Below are 21,696 nucleotides of genomic sequence, written 5' to 3' on the forward strand. Positions count from 1 at the left end.
TTTTCAATAACACATTTTCCAAGTACCGAACACACCCTTAATTTATCGACTTCGTTCATCAAGTGAAACATGTGAGAGATTAATTAGCAATTTCTTTGATAAACATTGAAAGTTTTCGTTGAGCTCAAATACATTTATCTCGTCAGTGTCATCTTCAAAGAAACCACATTATAGATCTAAAAAAGCGTTTCACACCTTCCTTTTGAAATGGTTTGAATCCTCCCCGTTCTTAGGTTATGCAGACTAATAAAATGGAGCTAATTGCAGTTAGTAGTAGTAGTAGGTGCCTAACGCAATTTAATAATTCCCTTAAAAGAGTTATCACATGTTGAATTTCGCTTTTGCGCGAAAATAGGACGTGATATTATGTACTCCCTCCTTCTCAAATTATCTATCGTGATTCTCTTTTACACGCTCCTTAAAAAAATACTTCCTCCGGATAAAAAAGAGTGTCCACTTAGCTATTTGCATACTCCTTAAGAAAATACTAAGTGTCCACTTAGGCATTTGCATACTCCTTAAGAAAATACTAACTCTGAGGCAAAAATAGGTAATTTGACTGAAATGCCCTTAATTAGATAGGTATTGAGATTTAGATAGGTATTGAGATTGAGTCCTTAAACACTTAGAGTCCGTTTGGATTGGCTTATAAGTTGCCTATAAGTTTTTCGCTTTTTTTTGAGTGTTTGGTCGCCTTACTAAAAGCCATTTTTGTGCTTGGGCAATTCGCAGATTGCCCGCTTCTTTGGGGTGGACTTTAAATTTTGCCCCTCATATTTGAAATCTTTAAAGTTTGCCCTTCGGCTAAAACTCATGGGTTCCAGGTTCGAACCCCCACTCAGTAAAAAATTTTAAAAAAATTCACAAAGCAGAGTTTAAATTTCACTATGCCCCCACCCCGTATACACTTGTTAAGCGAATTACCAAAGAAGTTATGCGGGACCGGCATACTTACGCCCTTCTCGGCGGACTTAGCATAAATATGCGGATCCGGCATAACTTTGGTAATTCCTTTACAAGTTTATGCGGATCGGCATACTTACGGGCAAACTTTTAATGTGCAAACTTTTAGTTAGCGCTTAACTAAAAGTCTTTTTATAGTTATGCGCTATAGGGTAGACTTTAGTTAGAGTATATTTAAAAGTATCTTATACGTGGGCATAACTTTTCTTTAAAGACATAGACTTTGTTTTATAAGCCAAATTTGATTAGTTCAAACTCCACATATTGGCAACCAAATTGAACTTAACATCGGTAAAGCGATATTGGAAAGAAGCGAGATCATACATTGGCGAGAAACAAAGAATGCTCATAAAAGGTCGATATTGTTTTTATATTTTATCTCGGTGCATCGTAGGATGTCTCAATTTGCACAACTTGGTAAGTGCAAATACTAACGAAGTCGAGGTACATTTGCAACATTTTAAGACACGAATATGCATTAAGATACATTTAGTTAGAACAGAACATTCACATTCTTTATTGGTTTGTTATGATTTACTTGTCTGGTCCCATTAAAAGTTTGTCCATAAATATGGATTAAGATACATTTAGTTAGAACAGAACATCCACATTCTTTATTGGTTTGTTATGATTTACTGGTCTGGTCCTATTAAAAGTTTGTCCATAAATATGACGCATAAACTTGTTAAGGAATTATCAAAGTTATGCGGACCGTATAAACTTGTTAAGGAATTACCAAAGTTATGCGGACCGTCAAGATATACTTGTACGCAATACGCCCGTAAAGCGAGTATGCGGATCGGCATAACTTTGGAATTCCTTAACAAGTGTATCTTGGTCCGTATACACGCGACCCAAAATTTTTCTTGCAATTTTTTTTTTTTAATTTATGCTTGAGGGGGGATTCGAACCCGGTAATACGATTTCGCGTGAATGCTCAAGGTTGCAACGCAAGGCAAAAATTAAAGACTAGCGAATATGAGGGCATAATATAAAGGCCACAAATATAAGAGACAAAAATTTAAAAGACCACTCCAAAAGAAGGCCAATCCGCGCAAAAAAATGTTTGTGCTTAAAATAAGCCCAAAAAATTAATTGGGCCCGTTAGCTGTTTCCAGCTTATAAGCTGCTTTTTTTAAGCCCATCCAAACAGGCTCTTAGAGCGCGTTTGGATTTGGCTTAGAAGTTGGTCAAATCAGCTTATAAGTCATTTTTAGCTTATTTGCGTGTTTGGCAAAAATAGAAAACAACTTAAATTAAATTAAAAAATACTTAAAATAAACCAAAACCAAGAAGTTGCTCAACCCTAACTTATTTTTTTGGCTTAAAAGCTATTTTGGTTTGACCAACAACTTTGCTTTTTTATCCCTTATATTTTCTATTAATTTCAATATTACCCTTACTTATAAAAACTAGGGGTGTTCATGGTTCGGTTTGGGTCGGTTATTGGTTAAAACCATAACCAAACCAATTTAGTCGGTTTTTAAATGTCTAAAACCATAACCAAACCAAGTAAAATAATAACCACGGTTTGGTTATTGTCGGTTTGGTTCGGTTTGATTCGGTTTTCAATTTATGACTAGCCGTGACAATTCAAATATTATCTCTCTACATTCTTCAAATTTTTGAAGTTCTTTTTTCTCAATGCCTACCACAAGGGTGAACTTTCACGCATATCGAGGAAAGACATCGTATGGCAATGTAAAATGAAAAGAGATAGTAGGATTTTTACTTTTACCCTTATGCTTACGACTTATTAGAGTTGGGCTTGGATTGTTGGACTTGGACATATTCTTTTTAAGACGTGGGCCTTAAAAATAAGTAGACCAAAAATTAAATTAATAATTAAAAAGTATAAAATATCTTTAATTATTTATGAAAAGTTAATATTATACATATAAATAATTATAAATTTTATGTATATAATTATCGGTTTGGTTCGGTTATTTATTCGGTTATTTTTTACTATAACCATAACCAAACCAAATATTATCGGTTTTAAATTTAAAACCAAACCAAACCAAACCAAATGTCGGTTTTTTATTCGGTTTTGGTTAAATTTTCGGTTTGGTTTTGATTTTAACCAAAAGCGTGAATAAATTTAATAAAAACCCTTTAAACACTTTTATTCAAACACGTAACTGCTTATTTATAAAATAACTTTCAGCACTTAAAAAGTATTTTAAGCACTTATGCTTAAAAGCCACTTTTTTTTAGTTAATCTAAACGGGCCGTTAATAAGAACAAATGTGACAAAAGTAAGGTTAATTCTTTTTTAATTTAATAAGTGGACATTCTTTTTGAACTAAAAATAAAGCTAAGTGGACGTTATATTCAATTGCATATATTTAGAATAACTTATTTCTTCCAATGCCCTTTGTTATCATAATTAATTACTAGTAGTATAGTGTATAATTTTGACAATTTTATTTCCCTCTTCCCCAAGCAACCCCTCGACCAAGCCACATCAACCGAGAGACTAAAACCCTAAACCCCAAACATCCACACATTTGTTCCTTTTCCTGCAAGCCCCAAAAATTAACTTCCAAAATCAAAAGATGGATGCAATAGCTGCAGCTGAAGAGAGAATAGTAACAGAAAGAATAAGACAGAAACTCAACGAAGTTAACACAGCTGCCCAAACACAACTCTCTGGTGTCCAAGACCATATCAATTTTACCCTTCAGGTTTCGCACATTCTCTTCTAAATACTCTTTCTGTTTCAATTTGTCCTTTTCAGTCCTTTTCAAAAAGAATGTTTTTTTTTTTATCAACTCTTTAATTCCAACTTTCCACAAAATCTTATCAATTATACCCTTTAGGTTTCACAAATTTCTTCTAAATGCTCTTTCTGTTTCAATTTGTTTGTTTTATTTTCCTTTTTTTGTCAATTTAAAAAAAGAATGTCTCTTTCCATTTTTTAAAAACTCTTTAATTCCAACTTTCCATATGATATGTTTAAGACGACATTTTGGTACTCCCTCCGTCCCAAAAGAAGTGTCACCTTAGCAAAATCAGGCCCATTAAGGAATCAATAAATACAATGTGGAGTTTATTAAACTACCCCTATTTATTATTTATTAGACGTTTTTGAGAATTGAGCAATATTAAAGAATGCTAAGGGCATAGTTGAAAACACTTGCCAATTTTGTCTTGAATTCCTAAGGCGACACTTATTTTTGAGGAAATAAGATCTCCCGGCCTCTTACAATTTGAACAAAATACAATGACTTTTTCAGATCTCTTATGGGTAAAAAATGAAGATCATAAAATGGTCATAAAACTAAAAAAAAGTTGTGTAAAGGGCCAAAATAACCATTTCTCCCCATGAATTTTGCTAAGGTGACACTTATTTTGGGACAGAGAGAGTAAGTCACAATAGTTAATAATTCAAAACAATTAGAAAGTATTTGAAAAAATTATGGTAACAAACATATCCTTGACTGACCAAATAGTAACTAAGACAAACAAACTTAAAAGGATATTCTATATAAAATTACTATATAACACTTGCATACAAATTACAACAAATGATACTTGTTTCACAATCTCTTCTAAATACTCTCTGATTCAAAATAAGTGTCCACTTAGCCTTTAACAAGCTCCTTAGAAAAATACTAGCTCCTAGAAAAAATAGTTTTGACTAAAAACCCTCAATTAAAATTTGCATATTACTCCCTCCGATTTAAAATAAGTGTTCACTTAGTCGTTTTCACATCCCTTAAAAAATACTAGCTCCTACAAAAATAGTTATTTTGACTAAACAACCCTTTATTATTGCCTTGAGTAAATAGGGGCAAATATGGAAATATAAAGTTAATTCCTTTTTTATTATGTAAGTGGACACTTATTTTGAGCGAAAATAAAAAGACTAAGAGCCCGTTTGGATTGGCTTATAAGTTGCTTATAAAATTTGTTTTATTTTTTGAATGTTTGGTGGCCAAGCTTATAGGCCATTTTGTGCTAAAATAAGCCCAAAAAAATAATTTGGCCCGTTTGGTTTAGCTTATCTAAAGCAGCTTATAAGCTGTTTTCAACTTATAAGCAGTTTTTTTTAAGCCCATCCAAACAGGCTCTAAGTAGACACTTATTTTGATCCAGAGGGAGTAATGTTCAGTGTGAACTCGGACATAAAATCTTCAATTTCTTTAAATAAAGTTTACATATTTAGAAACTTACATAAAAAATAATATAAGGCACAGTCACGATAGTTAACATTAACAATTCAAAATATTTAGAAAATATTTGAAAAAATTGTGGTCAGGAAAATATCCGTTGACTATCCAAATATAATAACTAAGACAAACAAATTGAAATGGATATTCTATACAAAATTATTACTATATAACACTTGCATATATTTGTTTCATGGGAATTTGCAGCAAGCGTACTTCAAATGTGCTTATGAGTGCTTTGATAGGAAGAAAAATCAAGAGGAGATAGGGAACTGTGTGGAGTATTGCAGTGTTCCGGTTCTTAAAGCTCAGAATTTTGTTGAGAATGAAATGGCCAATTTTCAGGTAAATATTCATTTTTTTATAAAAAAGGTTGACTGAATAGTTTATTGTATTAAATAACATGCATTATATAATTTCTATATGTATTAAATAAACCCAAGCTTAAATCTTTTTATAAGAAGTTCCCATTTGTTTGGTTCTTCTTAGGGTGTGTTTGGTAGGAAAATAAGTAAAAAAGATATTATCCCAAGAGTATTTCTATGTAATGTAGCGAAAAAATATAAAGGTGGGATAGGTGGGGGTTTGCAGGTGGCAGGGGTGGGATGGTCAAGGGTTGGGGGTTAGGGGCGTTGGGTGGGTGGGGAGGAGACAATAACTTGTAATGTCACTTATGGAACTTGTTTTCCCTACTTCCAGTAGGGAAGCCATTTTCATCAGTTTTAAGGAACTTGTTTTCCTTAAGTTGACCAACCGAACATGAGAAAATTAGAAAACATTTTCCTTTCATATCAAACACACCTTAGAGCTTTGAGATTTTGTGCTTGTACCTAAAAAGCTGAAATGTATTGTCCTTGCGCTTGGTTTGTAAGTTATTCTTGAGCTTCATTGGATCCGGCTTATTTTCCATGATCTAAAATATATTAAAGACTTTGGAATGAAGGAAAATATTTTCGTGGTAAATTTTTACAGTGGAAATCAGTCTAGTTGTTAATCCAATGTTTAGTTAGGTATAAAAATAGGTGACGAATGATTGATACAAGAAGTAGTTTAAGGTATAAAGAATAAGGATAGTCTTTTGGAGAAAATTTTTAGTATTCAAGGTCGACAACAATGTCTAAATATTCGTAGTCCGTAGATGCGAGTGATATGGAGTAAGTGTTTGGATGTCTATAAAGGAGAATGACTTCTTCTCATAGGTGACGAAAGTCATTTTCCCTCTTTTGGTGAAACTTTCTTGGTTTAAATTTTCTTTCATGTTGTTTCTGTAAGTACACTTGATAAAATGGGTATGTCATATGTATGTTCAATCTTAACATTTCATAGAGCCAATTTTACTTCAGCTTACAGTTAAAGTAACCTTAAGCTAGCTGTGACTATATTATGGTCTTTAGGGTGTTGTAGTGATCACTATAATGAAGTGGATGAAGTGCATTCATAGGCTTGAGGAAAAATGTCTAGAGCCTTATGAATGCCATATTAGGGGTGAAAATGGTAAATGGAAAAGCTAAAATATTGATCAAGTTTTATTTTTATTTTTTATGAACGCAGAGGAAGTTGGGGAAATGAAGAAACACAAATAGTAAGGATTCATATATCCGACCCTAACTTATTTGGGATTGAGGCATAGGACGTAGTTGTTGTAGAAGAAGTTAAGGCAAATGGGAAATGAATATGGAAGGGAATAAAGGTTCATTTATTTGATGGGAAAGAGTTGGATTTGGAAGTGTTTTCCATGAGGTAAATATCCTCCATGGATCACTTTCTCTTGGTCAATTACGTATAAAAGTAGGACCCGCAAGGGTGGCTCAGTTGGTTGAGCATGGGGCTTTCATAATGGAGGGCTCAAGTTCGAAACCCCCTGCCTACGACAACATGGGATTTGCCTTCTGGGTCGAGCTCGTGGCACCGGGCTTGCCTAGTGCGGGTTACCTCTCCTGTGTGGTTTGCGAGCTATTGCACAGGAGCTGGGTTTACCCTGTGCGCAACCAAAGGGTAGCGGCTGCGGGTTCCCATGTCATCAAAAAAAAATTATGTATAAAAGTAGGTGCATATGATAATCCACTAAGTGAATGATAGGTTATAGCTTATAAGAATATTACTTTGCTGGGTTTTTTGACTCATAAAGGTAACAACAATATAGATGTGTTAGTTAAAAGAAGTGATATCAAGTAAGAAGTGGAGCTTTGTAAAGGAAAATGACTTCTACCCTTAAGTGATAGAAGTCGTCTTTTTTCATCTGGTTGGAAAATATTTTCTGCCGTACCAGATAGATTGGAGTACTGGACTACATTGCTTGGAATGGAATTTTACCTTGCATGTTTGTATTTTAAGTTCAGAATGGGGGGTTTATGTGTTTGTTTGTTCCCTTTTATTCTTTTTGGTGCGGATAACAATTTGTGTTTAAATCTGTCTTCCTTTTATGTATGTAAAGAGTGCTCAAGTCATATTAGCTTGTGTCCCTGATGTACGGTACAGGGTTTGTCCTCTTTTTGCTTATTTTAAAGAAAAAGAAAACAGTTGATCCCAAAAAAAGAAAACAACAGATGGAAGAAAGAAAATAGCTAGTCGAAAGCTTTCTGAATTTTTTCGGGGAGGGGGTGGTGGGCCATTGTGAGCGAAGCATTAAACATTAGAGTGACTTTTAGTATTTAGGGATGTAGCTTGTTGATTCAGGATCCTGCATTGCCTTGTAAGGTTGCTTTAATTCTTGCTTACAACTAAAGTTTTATGAGGTGTGGTTGTTCTATAATGCACATATTTGGTCCTCTTAGTAAGATTTGATTTTCTGCACTTGTCATTTGAAAAGAATTGGTTTCCCCCTACCAATTCTAGGCTCTTGTTCCATGTATATCTGGTTGTTTAGAAGCAATGACTTTTGGAGCATAAAGTGAAGGTTTCCTTGTCTCTACTACCATAATAATGTAAAATATAGATTGACCCATCAACTTTATATTCCTCTTTGTTTTAAATTTTATGAGTCGTTTTGACTTTCTTTTTCAATCAGTATAGAGTAGAATATAAAGTTTCAAAAATAGATGAAATAATACTTCAGCGACTCTTTCTTCTATTGGTTCTTAGTAGCAATCAGTTGTTAGAATAGAGATTCAACTTCTTTTTTTTTTTGGAATATTATTGAAAGGGCTTCAAATTATTCGTTTGAGAAACAACTTTTTTCTCTCAATTTTGTTTCCTTAACCTTTCGAGGATGATTGGATTTATCCAGAGGAAAGATTGCGTGTTTGCATTTGCTTAACATGCATGCCACGCCCAAACACCCTCAAAGATTTTGCTATAAGGCAAGTGCGCTTTATATTTCTCCCACTGTTAGGTGTCCTCAAAAGAAATTACGAAAGGATATTGGACTTGCTCTTATAGTATGATTTTTTGGGGACATAATATACCTGGGATTGTTTTTGAGGCTATGAACTTGAACATAGTTTCTGAAATTATTTGTTTCTCCAGCAGAAAAAACTGTGACACTGACAATCTTCATTTCCTTTGTAATTCTTCTTCCCACCCCCAATCCCACACTCCCCACCCTCTCCCACAAAAAAGAAGAAAGGAAAAAATAAAAAATAAAAAATGTCTCAAATATATCTTTCTAGTGACACATTTTGCATTGGCCAGCTCATCAAAAAAAAAAAAAAAAGTGGACAAGTCCTTCGTGAAGATATAAAATTAGTAGAATAATTCAACTGAAGCTAGTAAGAAACTTATACTACTAATGCAAGAAAGGTAAATAAATTGGATTTTGAAACCAATCCAAAGGTGCTTGCATATTACATTTCAGTCTTGCTGTCCATATTCACTTGTTTCCGTAAATCTTCTTGTCAGCGAAAGACAAAAGTCTGAAATAACCCTTATAAGGATTCTTGATGCTATTTGTTAATACAAAAAGAAAAAAAGAAGTAATAAGAGGTGTTCTTGATGATAGTCTTCTGTCTTTCCCATATCTTATAATCAAGTAATTTGGTTTCATCTTATATCCTCTCGTTTGCCTGCTCATTGACTTTGTCTCTGCGTATCTTTTCTTCTTGATCATTTAATTTTTGTAAGAGACAGTTGCTGCAATGAAATAAAAACCAGATCTCAATAGTATATTGGCTCCGGAAGAAACATCAACTCATTCTCATTTGATGATTTTCATGTCCTTTGGGATATTTAGGGGATGATATAGCTTCTAAATTGGCTCCGTTTACATTATCATGACTGTTCTGGTTGAATTGACAACTTGTTCCTGATTGATAGCCTTGTGTGATATTCTGCGGATAAGAAAGGTCTGCTGTCATTATGAAATCCCCAATGTGTATAACTATAATAGGTTTATTAATTCATTATTTGATCAAGCATTTTATTAGTCTTTCTGAATGTAATATCTTGATTGCAGGAAAAGATGCAGAGGTCTCTAATGGTCTGCCAGGACAAGTTTGAGACTGCTAAACTCCAGAAGAACAAAAGTGATGCCATAACGGATATGGAATCATGCGTAGACCAGTCGGTCCAAGACAGCATCAAGACATTGCCACATCTGGTTGGTAAATTCAAGGTTTCTCTCGGCATTACTGATTAGAGAAATTTAGCTCGCCATTTACTTGAAGATATAGGCCCTTCTTGTACTTCTCGTATTATGTTGATTTTAGCTTAAATAGACGCTGAGACAAGTCCAAGAAGGCGAATTAATAAAAATCCATTCAGTTTTGTAAACCATAATTCCAACCTCTTAATTCTTGCTCCTGAAAGCTGTTATACCTGTAACGATCAAAAAGCTTAAGTTCAATTCAGAAATGTCATTCTTTCTCCTGTTATTTCCTTTCAGACTAATGTGATCCAATGCCATCTCAAATTGCCCTGAAATTTAGCTGGTTGTGATGATTGACCTGTCAGGTGTTGACATTATCTGTAGTTCATGTTTGATATATTGTACAAAAACTATGCCTCAATCTCAAGTGGGCAGGTTGTATGAACCTCTATTGCCCATATCATTCAATTTAGCTAGTTTGAGTCCAATATTATTAAATTTTAGTTTCTCTAACATTTGAACTTCTCCTTGCTGTCCATTTTTGATATAATGTGCTTGGTTTAATTTCAAGAATGACATAGCTCTTCGTCTCCTACAACATAGCTCACGGAACAAAATTCGGTAAATAGCTACATGCCAGTGGCTAAATTATCAGCCCCACAATGCATAATTTTATTTCAGTAGCGTTTACCATAATATGACCAATTTGCAAAGGGCGAACTCAAATAAAGTGATGGCCAGTAGCGATATAATTTAAAGTATCTGTTCTGGTGTAAACTATTTCAAGTTTTCAACGTTTGGCTGGTGAAAGAGAAATCTGCTTCCGTTTCAGGGCCAGGTCAACTACTCCATATTTAGGTCCAACATTAATACATTGTAAACGATGTCCATTTATTGATAGAATTTATACTTGGTAGTTGGTAACCATTTTTGTTGCTTGTATTTAAAATTTAGCCACAGTTTAGAAAATATTGCAAACCAATCACTGTGGGGAACGCATAATATTACATCCTTTTTAATGAGAAAGCTGAGCAAATTACAAGTTTATGTCAGATTTCAAACCTAAGATCACTGACCTGAAGTTTGAACTGCAGCTACTCAACTTTAGGCGACTATTCTGAAGTTAGAACTGCTTGCAACTCAACTTCAGGTCACTAGTTTGAAGTTTGAACTGCCATAAACTTTAAGTTACTGGTCTTAAGTTTGAACTACTGAACTTCATCCTAGTAGTTTGAAATTTGAACCGCCATATTCAAACATTTAAGTTAATGATCTTATGTTTGAACTACTGAACTTCATATTAGTAGTCTGAAGTTTAGCTGTATATTATAATCTTCAGACAAATGTCTTGAAGTTTTGTTAGGAGGGAGTAAATCGCAGTATTGAAAGTTTTACTTAAAAATGAAATTGGAAGGAACTTGAATAGAAATACCCATATTGGAGTCAATTCCTTAGATGGTCATTGAACTTGCAGAAAAGTTCCAGTAAAGTAAATTTTTAATTTGTTTGGACAACAAAGTCATTAGACTATGCCCTTATTTCCAATAAAGTAAAAAAATCTATTTTTGGACATAAAACCCCTGAACTCATGTTTAAATTATAAAATCTATCATGTATGCACAATTTTTGGATACTCCAAAATTCTTTAATATTTTTCATGTTTTATTAATAAAATAAAAATATTCAACGTAATATTTCAAGCTATAAAAATAAAACAATATAATCGTTCTAACTTTAAGTATGCTATAAGGTTTTCTTTGTTATATCAACTTCTTTTGAACTATATTGATATTTTTCTATTACTCAAAGTCGGAAGCTAAACATTTTACTGAATGTAAGTGCTTGGACATAATTGAAACACATGAGATGTTATATAAATCCATGATGCATGTAATTGGATATATGCTTTCCAAAAATATAGAATGTTTATGTTAATTGTATTCCACTTATTTATAAAACTTTAATAAAAATCAAAGTATTACAAGTTCATCTCCCAAAAAATAAAAATAGTAAACATTTGTTTGATAATTGAAAATTTTATATATCACAAAAAATTATTTACAATCAGTTAAAAAAGCCCTATAGTTAAGCTCTATGCTCTATTCTATTATCATTCAACTGTATCCTTTTATTGTCTACCTAGATATAATTTTGCAATATTCTGATTTTTTTTTTTTTTTTGGAATAAATATTCACATTTGAAAATAAAATAGAAATATCAAATGAGTTTTATAATTTAAACACGAGTTAAGGGGTTTTATGTCCAAAAATGAATTGTTTTACTATTTTGGAAATATGAACATAGTTTGATGACCTTATTGTCTAAAAAAATTCAAAAGTGAATTTAGTGAGATTTTCCTGCATGTTTAATGACCATTTAAGGAAATACCCATATTGTGTTAAAAGGGGAATGGTTTATATTAGACTAGAAAGCCCCATGAATTCCAAAATCTGTCAACGTCAATATCAAACTGAAAATCAAAGAGTAAAGAGAAAAAGAGAGGAAAATAATGGAAGTAAAAGTTTCACGATCCAAATCTCATTAAGTTGTGATGGCATCTAATTCTATCCACTAGGCGAACCATACAACACGAACATGCACAAAAAGAATGATAATAACATAAATAAATGAATCAGATATCGTGAAAGCTAATAAAATCACCTCAAGAATCGGTATCACAAGTTATGAGCTACTAAGAATATGATCAAATACAATTCTGATACAAAAATACAATTTGATTGAATACAAAGACAAAAGTGAAAAACTTTAAGATACTGCGAACTAGATGACAAATCAATACTGGTACACTGGTAGGTCTCCAGAGCTTTCTGACGAACTGTGCAACAACTCAAAACTCATAATTGCACATAGGGTGTAGCAAATATAGTATGAAAAAACCAACACGTACTTAAACGCTCCTTTGACTATGTTAATGAGGGTTGTGGATTTGATTTAGACTTTGTGTCCTACATGAAACTTTCGCTTCATTTTGAGGGATTGGTTATTATCCATGATTTGATCTTATTTTGGGTAATAAGCTTGTGCTAACATGTTAAACAGAAATGATTTGTCTAATGAGTAGTAGCTTTTAGGTACCAATCGCGGCCCATAAATCTGAATCTTGACGTGCACAATTAGGATGATAAACTATTACTCCCTCTTTCTCAATTTATGTGATACATTTCGCTTTCCGAGATTTAAACTACATGAATTTTGATCATATTTTAAGATGTATTTTTAAACCAAATTGATATGAGAAAAGTTGTAACTTATAGTACTTTTCATATAGTTTTTAAATATATAAATTTTAATATTAAAATATTGAGTTAATCTAATCCAATTTAGTTTCCAAATTTAATCAAATTGAATTTCGAAAAATTGAGACTGAAGAAGTAGTTCTAGTTGAGTTCGCCACAAATATTCTCAGCTTCCAAATGTTACCTTCTCTTTTCTGCCGACCATTTAAAGTAATTAAGAAAATAATAAAAATATAACGAATGCTGAGTGGAAATTGACTGAATGCATCTTTATTTTTACAAACTTACCAACTCCCAAGTCACAACTACTACAACTATTAAAGAACAGGGAATGCCTATGTCCCTCTCGTTTATTTCTAATTTTTCTTTCTTCATCAATGATTGACCAAATTAATTGTTTGAAAATAAACACAAAGTATTTTATAGTATCACTGAATATTTGTCCATTTATGCCCCATAGCTTATCTATTACTATTATAGTAAATAAAATAAAATAAAAGGACAGGATATTATTTGCCAAACGTGGGGTTTCCTTCTCCTTATCACGTTCAGATCCTACGTACTGTCGCAAAATTATAGTACATGCAATATTAGTAAACCAACAAACAGTCAATTGTCTATTACTGCATCATAGACACGTGAAGATAAGTCCAATTATGTTGGATTCGGCCCCAAAAACTAACTTAAGTCCAAGGATTTACTTTCTTTTTTTAACGGAAATGAGCAGTTCGAACCTTTTCTTCCAACGACATACATTAAAAAATTATTAACTTTTCTCTCTTTCTCATCTTCCAACGATCGTTAATTTGTTTTTCTTCTGCAATTCTTTACATTCTGTCAAAATCCGTCAACTTAACTATTTATGCAATTCTTTACATTCTGCAATTCGTTTGTGTGAAATTGGAGAGAAATTAGTAATAAATTATTTGGTTAAATTGTTAGTTTAAATTGTTAATATTTAGATTAGTTATCATCCTGAAGTGGGTGCATATACTTCGAGAATATTTTAATCACATCATTAAGCACATAATTAATCATAAATAGAAGTTTGTTCCTGAGCTTCTCTACTTCATACTTGGTCGAAGCTGGCGACATGAGAAAACTTGTCGTCCAAAAAATGTAGTGTAACACAAGTTATTTTTTAAAGTAGCAAAATTACAATCCAAGAGAGAGCGGTCAAAGAGTTTGAAATATAGTTAAGACAGTCCATATTTTTTTCTTGTTACAAATTAATTCAACCCACATCAACAAGAAGGCGTTAGGATTTACTTGTTGTTATCGATAATTAATCTTGTAAGCTTCTCTAATAAAAAAAATACTTATATTTTTCATTTGCCTAAATTTTATTTGTTGTAAATGAACTTCGAATATGACACGAGTTTTTCTTTCTTTCTTTTCACTGAGACTTTATTGTTAGTGTTGGGTGAGATTCAAGTAGTATGACTAGAGTTGCTTATGTATTTTATACTTTTTTTCTTAAAAATATTTGTTTTTGTTATTTTTTGACAATGATCTACAGGAAGTTATGGGCATTACTATGGGACAAATGCTTTTCGCATTATTTTTTTCGTCGCATATAACGGTTTTGAAGAAATAAACAATATAATAATTCCATTTCATAGTTAGGCAAATCATCCAATTAAGGACGTCATAGCTTAACTGTTTTCTTTTGTTATTATCTATTTTTCAATGGTTCACATTTTTTGGCTTCACATAAATGATAAAACAGATTTATTTTCTGCTAAACAGAGTAATTAGGCCCTTAATTTTACATCTCTAAATGATCCTCTGCCAATCGCCGTTAAAATTAAACTACCTGCCTAATATCTTGAGTAAATTTCACGAAAGGTCACCCAATTATGAGTTATTATGTAGCAAAGTCATTCAACTTTATTTTTGTATTAATAAAGTCACTCAACTTAGATTTTTTCTCCTATAAAATCATTCAGCCAAATTTGTCATAAGAAAAATCTGACAAGGCAAATAAATACTAGTAATTTATCCATATCTTAGACCTGACCGACCCACCCACAAATCAAAATGGGTCTTTATCTAAAACGCCTATTTCCATTAAGTTATGAACCTATCTCTAAATGCAAGGATATTTATTGTTCACTTCCATATCTCAGTTTCAATTTACCGAACCCACTCACACATTTAAGAAAGAGGAAGACTTTTCTTTATCTCAAAAACGCGAAAATCATTCCATTAAGTTATGAACCTATCTCTAAATGCAAGGATATTTATTGTTCACTTCCTTTTTCGGGGATTGAAATAGTAGTTTTTGTTGTTACAATGGAAAGGCTTGGTCGTTATGGTGGTGAGGCAGAGGATGTGTGAAATTGAGAGAAATGAATTTTTGTAGTCGTGGATATTTGTGTATATCCCGCCTGTATATGTATATATCTGGCGTGTATATATATGTATCCCCATGTATATATATATATATATATATATATATATCTGCATGTGATATACATTGATATACACGTGAATATCGTGTAGAAAGTGACGTTCTTCCAAGTCCATTTCAACTTTGAATTTTAACTCCAAACTAGTCCATATCACCTCCAACATTCTTCAAATTTTGTATATGTCCAAGGGTTACTAATGGATACCAACCAAGCCACACTCGCTCAAAAACAATTTCAAAAAGATTTAGATTTCGAATTGAATTTTCAAATTAGTCTTTAATTATGATTCTTTAAAAGATTGCATACTTTAAGGAAGAATATAATATAGTTTGCTAGGAATGGCAATACCATGGCAATGTCTCCAGATGGTTCTTTATGTGCTAGAGGAAGAAAGGATGGAGTTATTTTTGTTGCGGTATTTAGCTGAAGGGAAGTTATTGCACTCACCATTAGGAATTTTATGGTGTATCTTCCAGTTGATCTAAAGCAAGAGAGTGAAATTGCTACTTAATGAACTGCTTCTGCCAAAAACAAGGCGGGTTCTTATTTGAAGACAAAAGAAGAAGAAATATCAATATGTGTCCCGTGGGAAAAGGTTGTAAACACTTTTGTAATTTCTATCAACCTTCTTTCTTTGTTACGGGGTTACAAAATGAATTTCTTTGCTAATTAACCTGATTAATTTGTATCAGTTTCCCTGAGATAGTTTAGCTTTTCCAGAAGTTTTAATTAAGATGAATGGGCTTGTGAATTGATGACATTTTGTTCAGTTACGTATTAGTCTTCTTATAGTCATGTCCTCTTAATTCATAGAAATATATTTTGACCATTCTACCATTATGCACGACATTCCTTTCAATATAATTTCCAATAAAATTGTCCATGTTAATATCCTCTTACTTGGACTGGACCACACAATCGACTCTTTCTGTTTCTCTTTTTTTTTTTTCTTTTTTTTTTTTTTTGGTTGGAACAAAAGTCAACATCATGGTGTAGGGATTGAGGAATGACTCCGTATTTGTATATAATCAATATTCTAAAGTAAAACATGAAGAAGGAGATATAATGTTTTACCTCTCCTATTACATATTGATTATTGAGATTTTCCAACATATATATCTTAATGAAGCTTACAAAAATTAGAACTTGGGGAGTTACGTTGGGGGAATATGGTAAGTTGTTTAGTGTTAATGGAGAAGGACATATTATCCTCGTGATCTTAGTTTGATAAGGCAATCATACTATCAACTTGATCGCGATATAGTATATGTTAATGTTACTTTCTTTCAGATAATTAAGTAAGATTCAACTTCAAAATCACAAAGGATTGATAGTTGATAGTTGATAGTCAGTCCATAAATAAATCCTAGATAATTCAATCCCAGGATATTGAGCAGGTCAGTAGAAATTAGAAAATCCCTTGAAAAAAAAAAACTAAATAAAAAAATCAAGTAGATGATAACAATAACTTTGCTTGTTTAGATAGATATTTTATTGAAAAACTTATTTGATGTCACCGATGATCATGTCGGAAAATCTTTAACTATAAGATACAATAAAATAAACTACTTCTATCATTATAATTGCTGATATTTGTTATTGTTACTATTTTGTGATCATCGCCAACATTGTGTGTTAATTGTTAATAAAATGAGCTACATCTATCATGCAAGTTCTCGGTTCTCTATGTAGGATACGTTGCCCATAATTTAGATTCATTGGTATACTAAAGTACAATCAATAGAAGACACCATAGTGTAGGCATATTATTTGTGTAGCCAAGGTGTACGAAACTATTTTTTCTTAAAAAAAGACGTTACTATTTAGTTTTTAAGGTCCAATCCAAAACTATCCAATTCGATATCTCATTATAAATACTGCAAGAATGGCATAGACAAAGTCCATATATAACCAGAAGTTATTCAGAGAATTTGAATTCCATAAAAGAATTCTACTATCTTTTTTTTTGAAAATGGCTTTTCGCAATGGCACCACCACCACCACTATAAACCACCAGAATGGCGCTTCAATTATCCTTAAAAATGGCAGCACCGATGAGTTTGGGTGTATTAAGCCCGGGTGGTTCTCGGAGTTTAGCCAATTGTGGCCTGGTTAGTCAGCTATGTTTTTCCATGAGCTGTCTAGTAGTATTATTATTTTCATTTGAGTTCTAAACTTTTTTTCTCCATGTAATTCTATAAAGATCATTTCAATAGGATGACTAGCGAAGAATTGCCATACAAATTAGGCAGAATACCTAAAGACCCCCTTAACTTGACTGTTTTATTCAAATTCCCCATAAACTATATCTGGTCCTAGTTAACCCTTTATATTTGACTTCTTTATAATCATTATTACCTCAAACAATTAACTGGTCCTAATTATGGATGGAAGTTTCCCACTATCGTTCTACAACATTTTCGAAAAAATATCTTCTAATACATTTCATTGTTTCTTGCAGGCGAAGCATTCTCACTTAAAATTGAAAAGTTACTATTCCGAGGGAAGTCTGATTATCAAGATGTTATGCTCTTTGAGGTAATCTTGTAAGGTTTAACTTCTATGCATTGCCAGCATATAGCAAATTTATATAACTAGGTCATATATAAATATTATATTACTTTTGTATAAAAGATAATTACATAAATATTTTAATAAGAAAAAACTAATCCATGATAAGTATTAATTGGTAATCTAGTAAAAATTGTTAATAATACTTATTATCATATGTTAAATTACACATAAAAAATATTTGTAGTATATACTCTCTCCACTTCATTTTACGTAACATGTTTAGCTGGACAACTTGTTTTACTAAAGAGCATCTCATGATATTCATATCGATCTATTATGCGCCTTTGCACCTAGCATTGTGGTCATTTTCTTCAAGAAAGGATGACTTTTGACATCTATAGTCTTAAATATATCATGATATTTTTGTATAAACTATAAATTACAAGAGAAAAAAAAAACATGTCATTATATTCAGATTGAAAAAAAATTACTTTTTAAGATTAAAAATATAATATATATATATATATGTATTGACATAAAATGGAACATATAATTATTACTTCTCATTATATTACCAATACTAAAAATATGGGAAATATATATATATATATATATATGTATAAGACATAAAATGGAACATAAGAAGTATAAGTTATGGTGTGACACTTCTCATTGATATTATACAATACATGCAGTCAACAACTTATGGGAAAGTTCTGACTTTGGATGGAGCAATTCAACACACAGAAAATGGTGGATTTCCATACACGGAAATGATCGTTCATCTCCCACTTGGTTCCATTCCAAATCCAAAAAAGGTTTTTCTTTACCTTTGATCTATTTTTCTTTTAAATAATACAATGATATTTACTGTTTTATTCCATTTTAATTATTTAATAGGTGTTGATCATCGGTGGAGGAATTGGTTTTACATTATTCGAAGTCCTTCGCTACCCTACAATCGAAAAAATAGACATAGTTGAGATTGATGACGTTGTAGTAGATGTAAGTAAAACAAGAATCTTACTCTTTGTGATTTTTATTTTTGGTTAACATAAAAAAGGATTTTTGAAAGAATAAACTCCTTTTTTTTTTTTTTATTTTTTTTTTTTTTTTTTTTTTGTTTCTTGCAGGTATCTAGGAAATTCTTCCCTTACCTAGCAGCTGGTTTTGATGATCCCCGTGTAACACTAGTTCTTGGAGATGGTATATGTATATTAATTTGACATCATTTTGTATTCAACTTTATTTTATTCTTTTCTAATTTGAGCATTTTCGTCATTCCATTCTTATTTTTCTCTGTCTTTCTCTTCTCCTCTTAGGGGCTGCATTTGTGAAAGCTGCACAAGTAGGATATTATGATGCCATTATAGTGGACTCTTCTGATCCAATTGGTACTTTATTTACGCCAAGACTCTATTAGTTAATTCACTTAATAAGTTAAATAATGTAATCACGGAATGGGTTCGTGCTATATACATTGACACCGATTTTTTCTTTTATATATTATCACATAAAGCTCTTCATATTAAGCATGATATACATGGTAATTCGGAAAGTAGATCGAGTAACTATCTTCAACAATCCGTTAAGGTCCAATTACAAAAAATTTGTTAGTGTATATAACTTAAACTCTTTTATAAGTTTCATCTTTTGTTTCAAAAACAATTTCAGGTCCAGCAAAAGAATTGTTTGAGAGGCCATTCTTTGAGGCAGTAGCCAAAGCTCTTAGGCCAGGAGGAGTTGTATGCACACAGGCTGAAAGCATTTGGCTTCATATGCATATTATTAAACAAATTATTGCTAATTGTCGTCAAGTCTTTAAGGGCTCTGTCAACTACGCTTGGACTACTGTTCCTACATATCCCACGTATTTCTATTTCTCACCCTTTATCTTTCTATTTATGTATATTTCCGAATGAGGCGGAGTTAAAAATTTTAGTTTATGAGTTTTGGTTTACAATTCATTTTGCTTACTGAATTTTGAATTGATTAGTTGTACATATTAAATGAATTTTTAACACAAAATACAAAGTTTAACTCAAAGTACTGCCGAACTTTGATACTAACACTGTGGCTTCGCGTATGTTTTCAAGGGAGGTGTAATTAGAAAATTGAATGTTCATACAACTCGTGCTATTTTCTTAATTATGATTATAGACACTGACAGAATAACCATATTTATCGATTAAATTTTAACATGTTATAGTTTACCTTATCAGGGACCTAATTATGCTAATTAATATTTTTTACTAATCGGTGGTGTATGAAACTTAATTTATTTATTTTTCAATTCTAGGGTTAACAGGTGCATAGATTCTAAATTTTTCATGAAATGCAGAATCACGTCTATATAAATAACGTGAACAAAAATTCTCTTTCCACTAATGTTTTGTGAAAATACGATATATAGTTATAGTACTGTTTTTGTTCAGCGGAAAATTTGATAGTGTATATTTCTTAGTTGGGAATATCGAAGTTACCAATTAGGTTTATGACTAAGTTACCGGAAAATTTTGATTAATTTCAGAGGGGTAATTGGTTATATGCTTTGCTCTACGGAAGGACCAAAAGTTGACTTCAGAAATCCAGTCAACCCAATTGACAAAAAGCCTTCTCATATCAAATCCAAAGGACCTTTGAAGTTCTACAATTATGATGTAACTACACTTTCCATATCCATTTACTTTTTTTTATTTCAGTGTCTTTTATTGTTTAAATATCTAAAGCAAATCCTTTTCTTTTCTTAGATTCATAAAGCAGCTTTTATTTTGCCATCGTTCGCAAGGAATTTGATGGAGTTGGAATGAAATTGATTAAGCAAGTTTTCTGGATCGTTTGAAGGCGTAAAAATGGTTTCACCTTGGAGCTATCTAGAGTTCTGTATTGTTATATTTTTTGAGATGTCAGAAATAATTTAGTGTTGTACATATGTGGACGACGTTGTTTTTGTTGATGGTTATTTTAAATAAAAGGAGAGTTAGTTATGCTTGGTCAGGTGAAACAATTTGTCAATTATTTGCAAACTATTATCTAAGATAAAATTACAAACAAAAAAAAAAAAAATTAAAATATTTTATCATGCTATGCTATTTCTTGGACACAAATTGCCACGACTCAAAACAGAGGTCAATAACGAGCAGATAAATAGGTTATTCAACTTTAGCAAAACTAACAACACATCATCATAAAGTATAAATATTCATTGGACTCAACCGCTAGAATTCCCATGATCTGCTACAGCTCATATCTTAGACACACACACACACACACACAAAAAAAAAAAAAAAAAAAAAGACAAAATCAAGCATAACAGTAATCAAAACATTATATGAAATCAAATGCAAGGAGCAAGTTACATAAAACGATAATCCCTCCGTCCCAATTTAAGTGTCTTAATTTGACTTGGCACGGAGTTTAGGAAATAAATAGTGATTTTTGAATCTTGTAGTCTTATAAATTAAAAATGGATAAAGTAGCAAAAAGTACTTTGAGTCTTGTGATTTTAAACTTGCACGTAGGATGTTTAAATTGTTGACTTCCTAAATATAGAAAGAGACACTCATTTTGGAACAGACTAATAAGAAAAGTAAAACACTTAAAATGGGACAGAGGGAGTAAAAAGATTCCTACAAAATAAGCTAGCTAGGTCCAGATTGGTCTTTCTCGCGTGCATAAGAGCGGGGCTCTTGGAGAAGATTGATAGTTCTAGCAAAAGCCAATTAAGTTTTAGAACACTAATTGCAGCAAAACACGTACTTAAATTTGACGTGATTAAAATATCCCTGAGGTGTAAATACTACACCTTGCGATTAGTGTAATTTTTAGGATGGAAGTATGATAAGTTGGA

At 32.0% G+C, this 21,696-nt stretch overlaps 2 protein-coding genes across 3 annotated transcripts; both read left to right on the forward strand.

The window, feature by feature from the left end:
- The first annotated feature begins 3,448 nt into the window (after nt 1-3,448).
- Nucleotides 3,449-10,182, forward strand: LOC132045680 (uncharacterized). The gene is made up of 3 exons (XM_059436252.1): nt 3,449-3,650; nt 5,346-5,483; nt 9,529-10,182. The coding sequence occupies exons 1-3, from the start codon at nt 3,522-3,524 to the stop codon at nt 9,709-9,711; spliced, it is 450 nt and encodes a 149-aa protein (XP_059292235.1). The 5' UTR covers nt 3,449-3,521; the 3' UTR covers nt 9,712-10,182.
- Nucleotides 10,183-17,242: 7,060 nt separating this feature from the next.
- LOC132045679 (putrescine N-methyltransferase 1-like) lies at nt 17,243-20,853 on the forward strand. Of its 2 annotated transcripts, XM_059436250.1 has the most exons (9): nt 17,243-17,443; nt 17,794-17,870; nt 18,542-18,664; nt 18,747-18,851; nt 18,980-19,052; nt 19,169-19,240; nt 19,521-19,716; nt 20,377-20,506; nt 20,597-20,853. In XM_059436250.1, exons 1-9 carry the CDS (start codon nt 17,305-17,307, stop codon nt 20,654-20,656), a joined length of 975 nt encoding a protein of 324 aa, XP_059292233.1. In that variant the 5' UTR covers nt 17,243-17,304; the 3' UTR covers nt 20,657-20,853. The 2 variants fall into 2 exon arrangements, with proteins under 2 accessions (XP_059292233.1, XP_059292234.1); XM_059436251.1 differs by lacking the exon at nt 18,542-18,664.
- The last annotated feature ends 843 nt before the right edge of the window (nt 20,854-21,696 follow it).

This window comes from Lycium ferocissimum, unplaced genomic scaffold (assembly GCF_029784015.1).
Source record: "Lycium ferocissimum isolate CSIRO_LF1 unplaced genomic scaffold, AGI_CSIRO_Lferr_CH_V1 ctg7630, whole genome shotgun sequence".
Lineage (NCBI taxonomy): Eukaryota > Viridiplantae > Streptophyta > Magnoliopsida > Solanales > Solanaceae > Lycium > Lycium ferocissimum.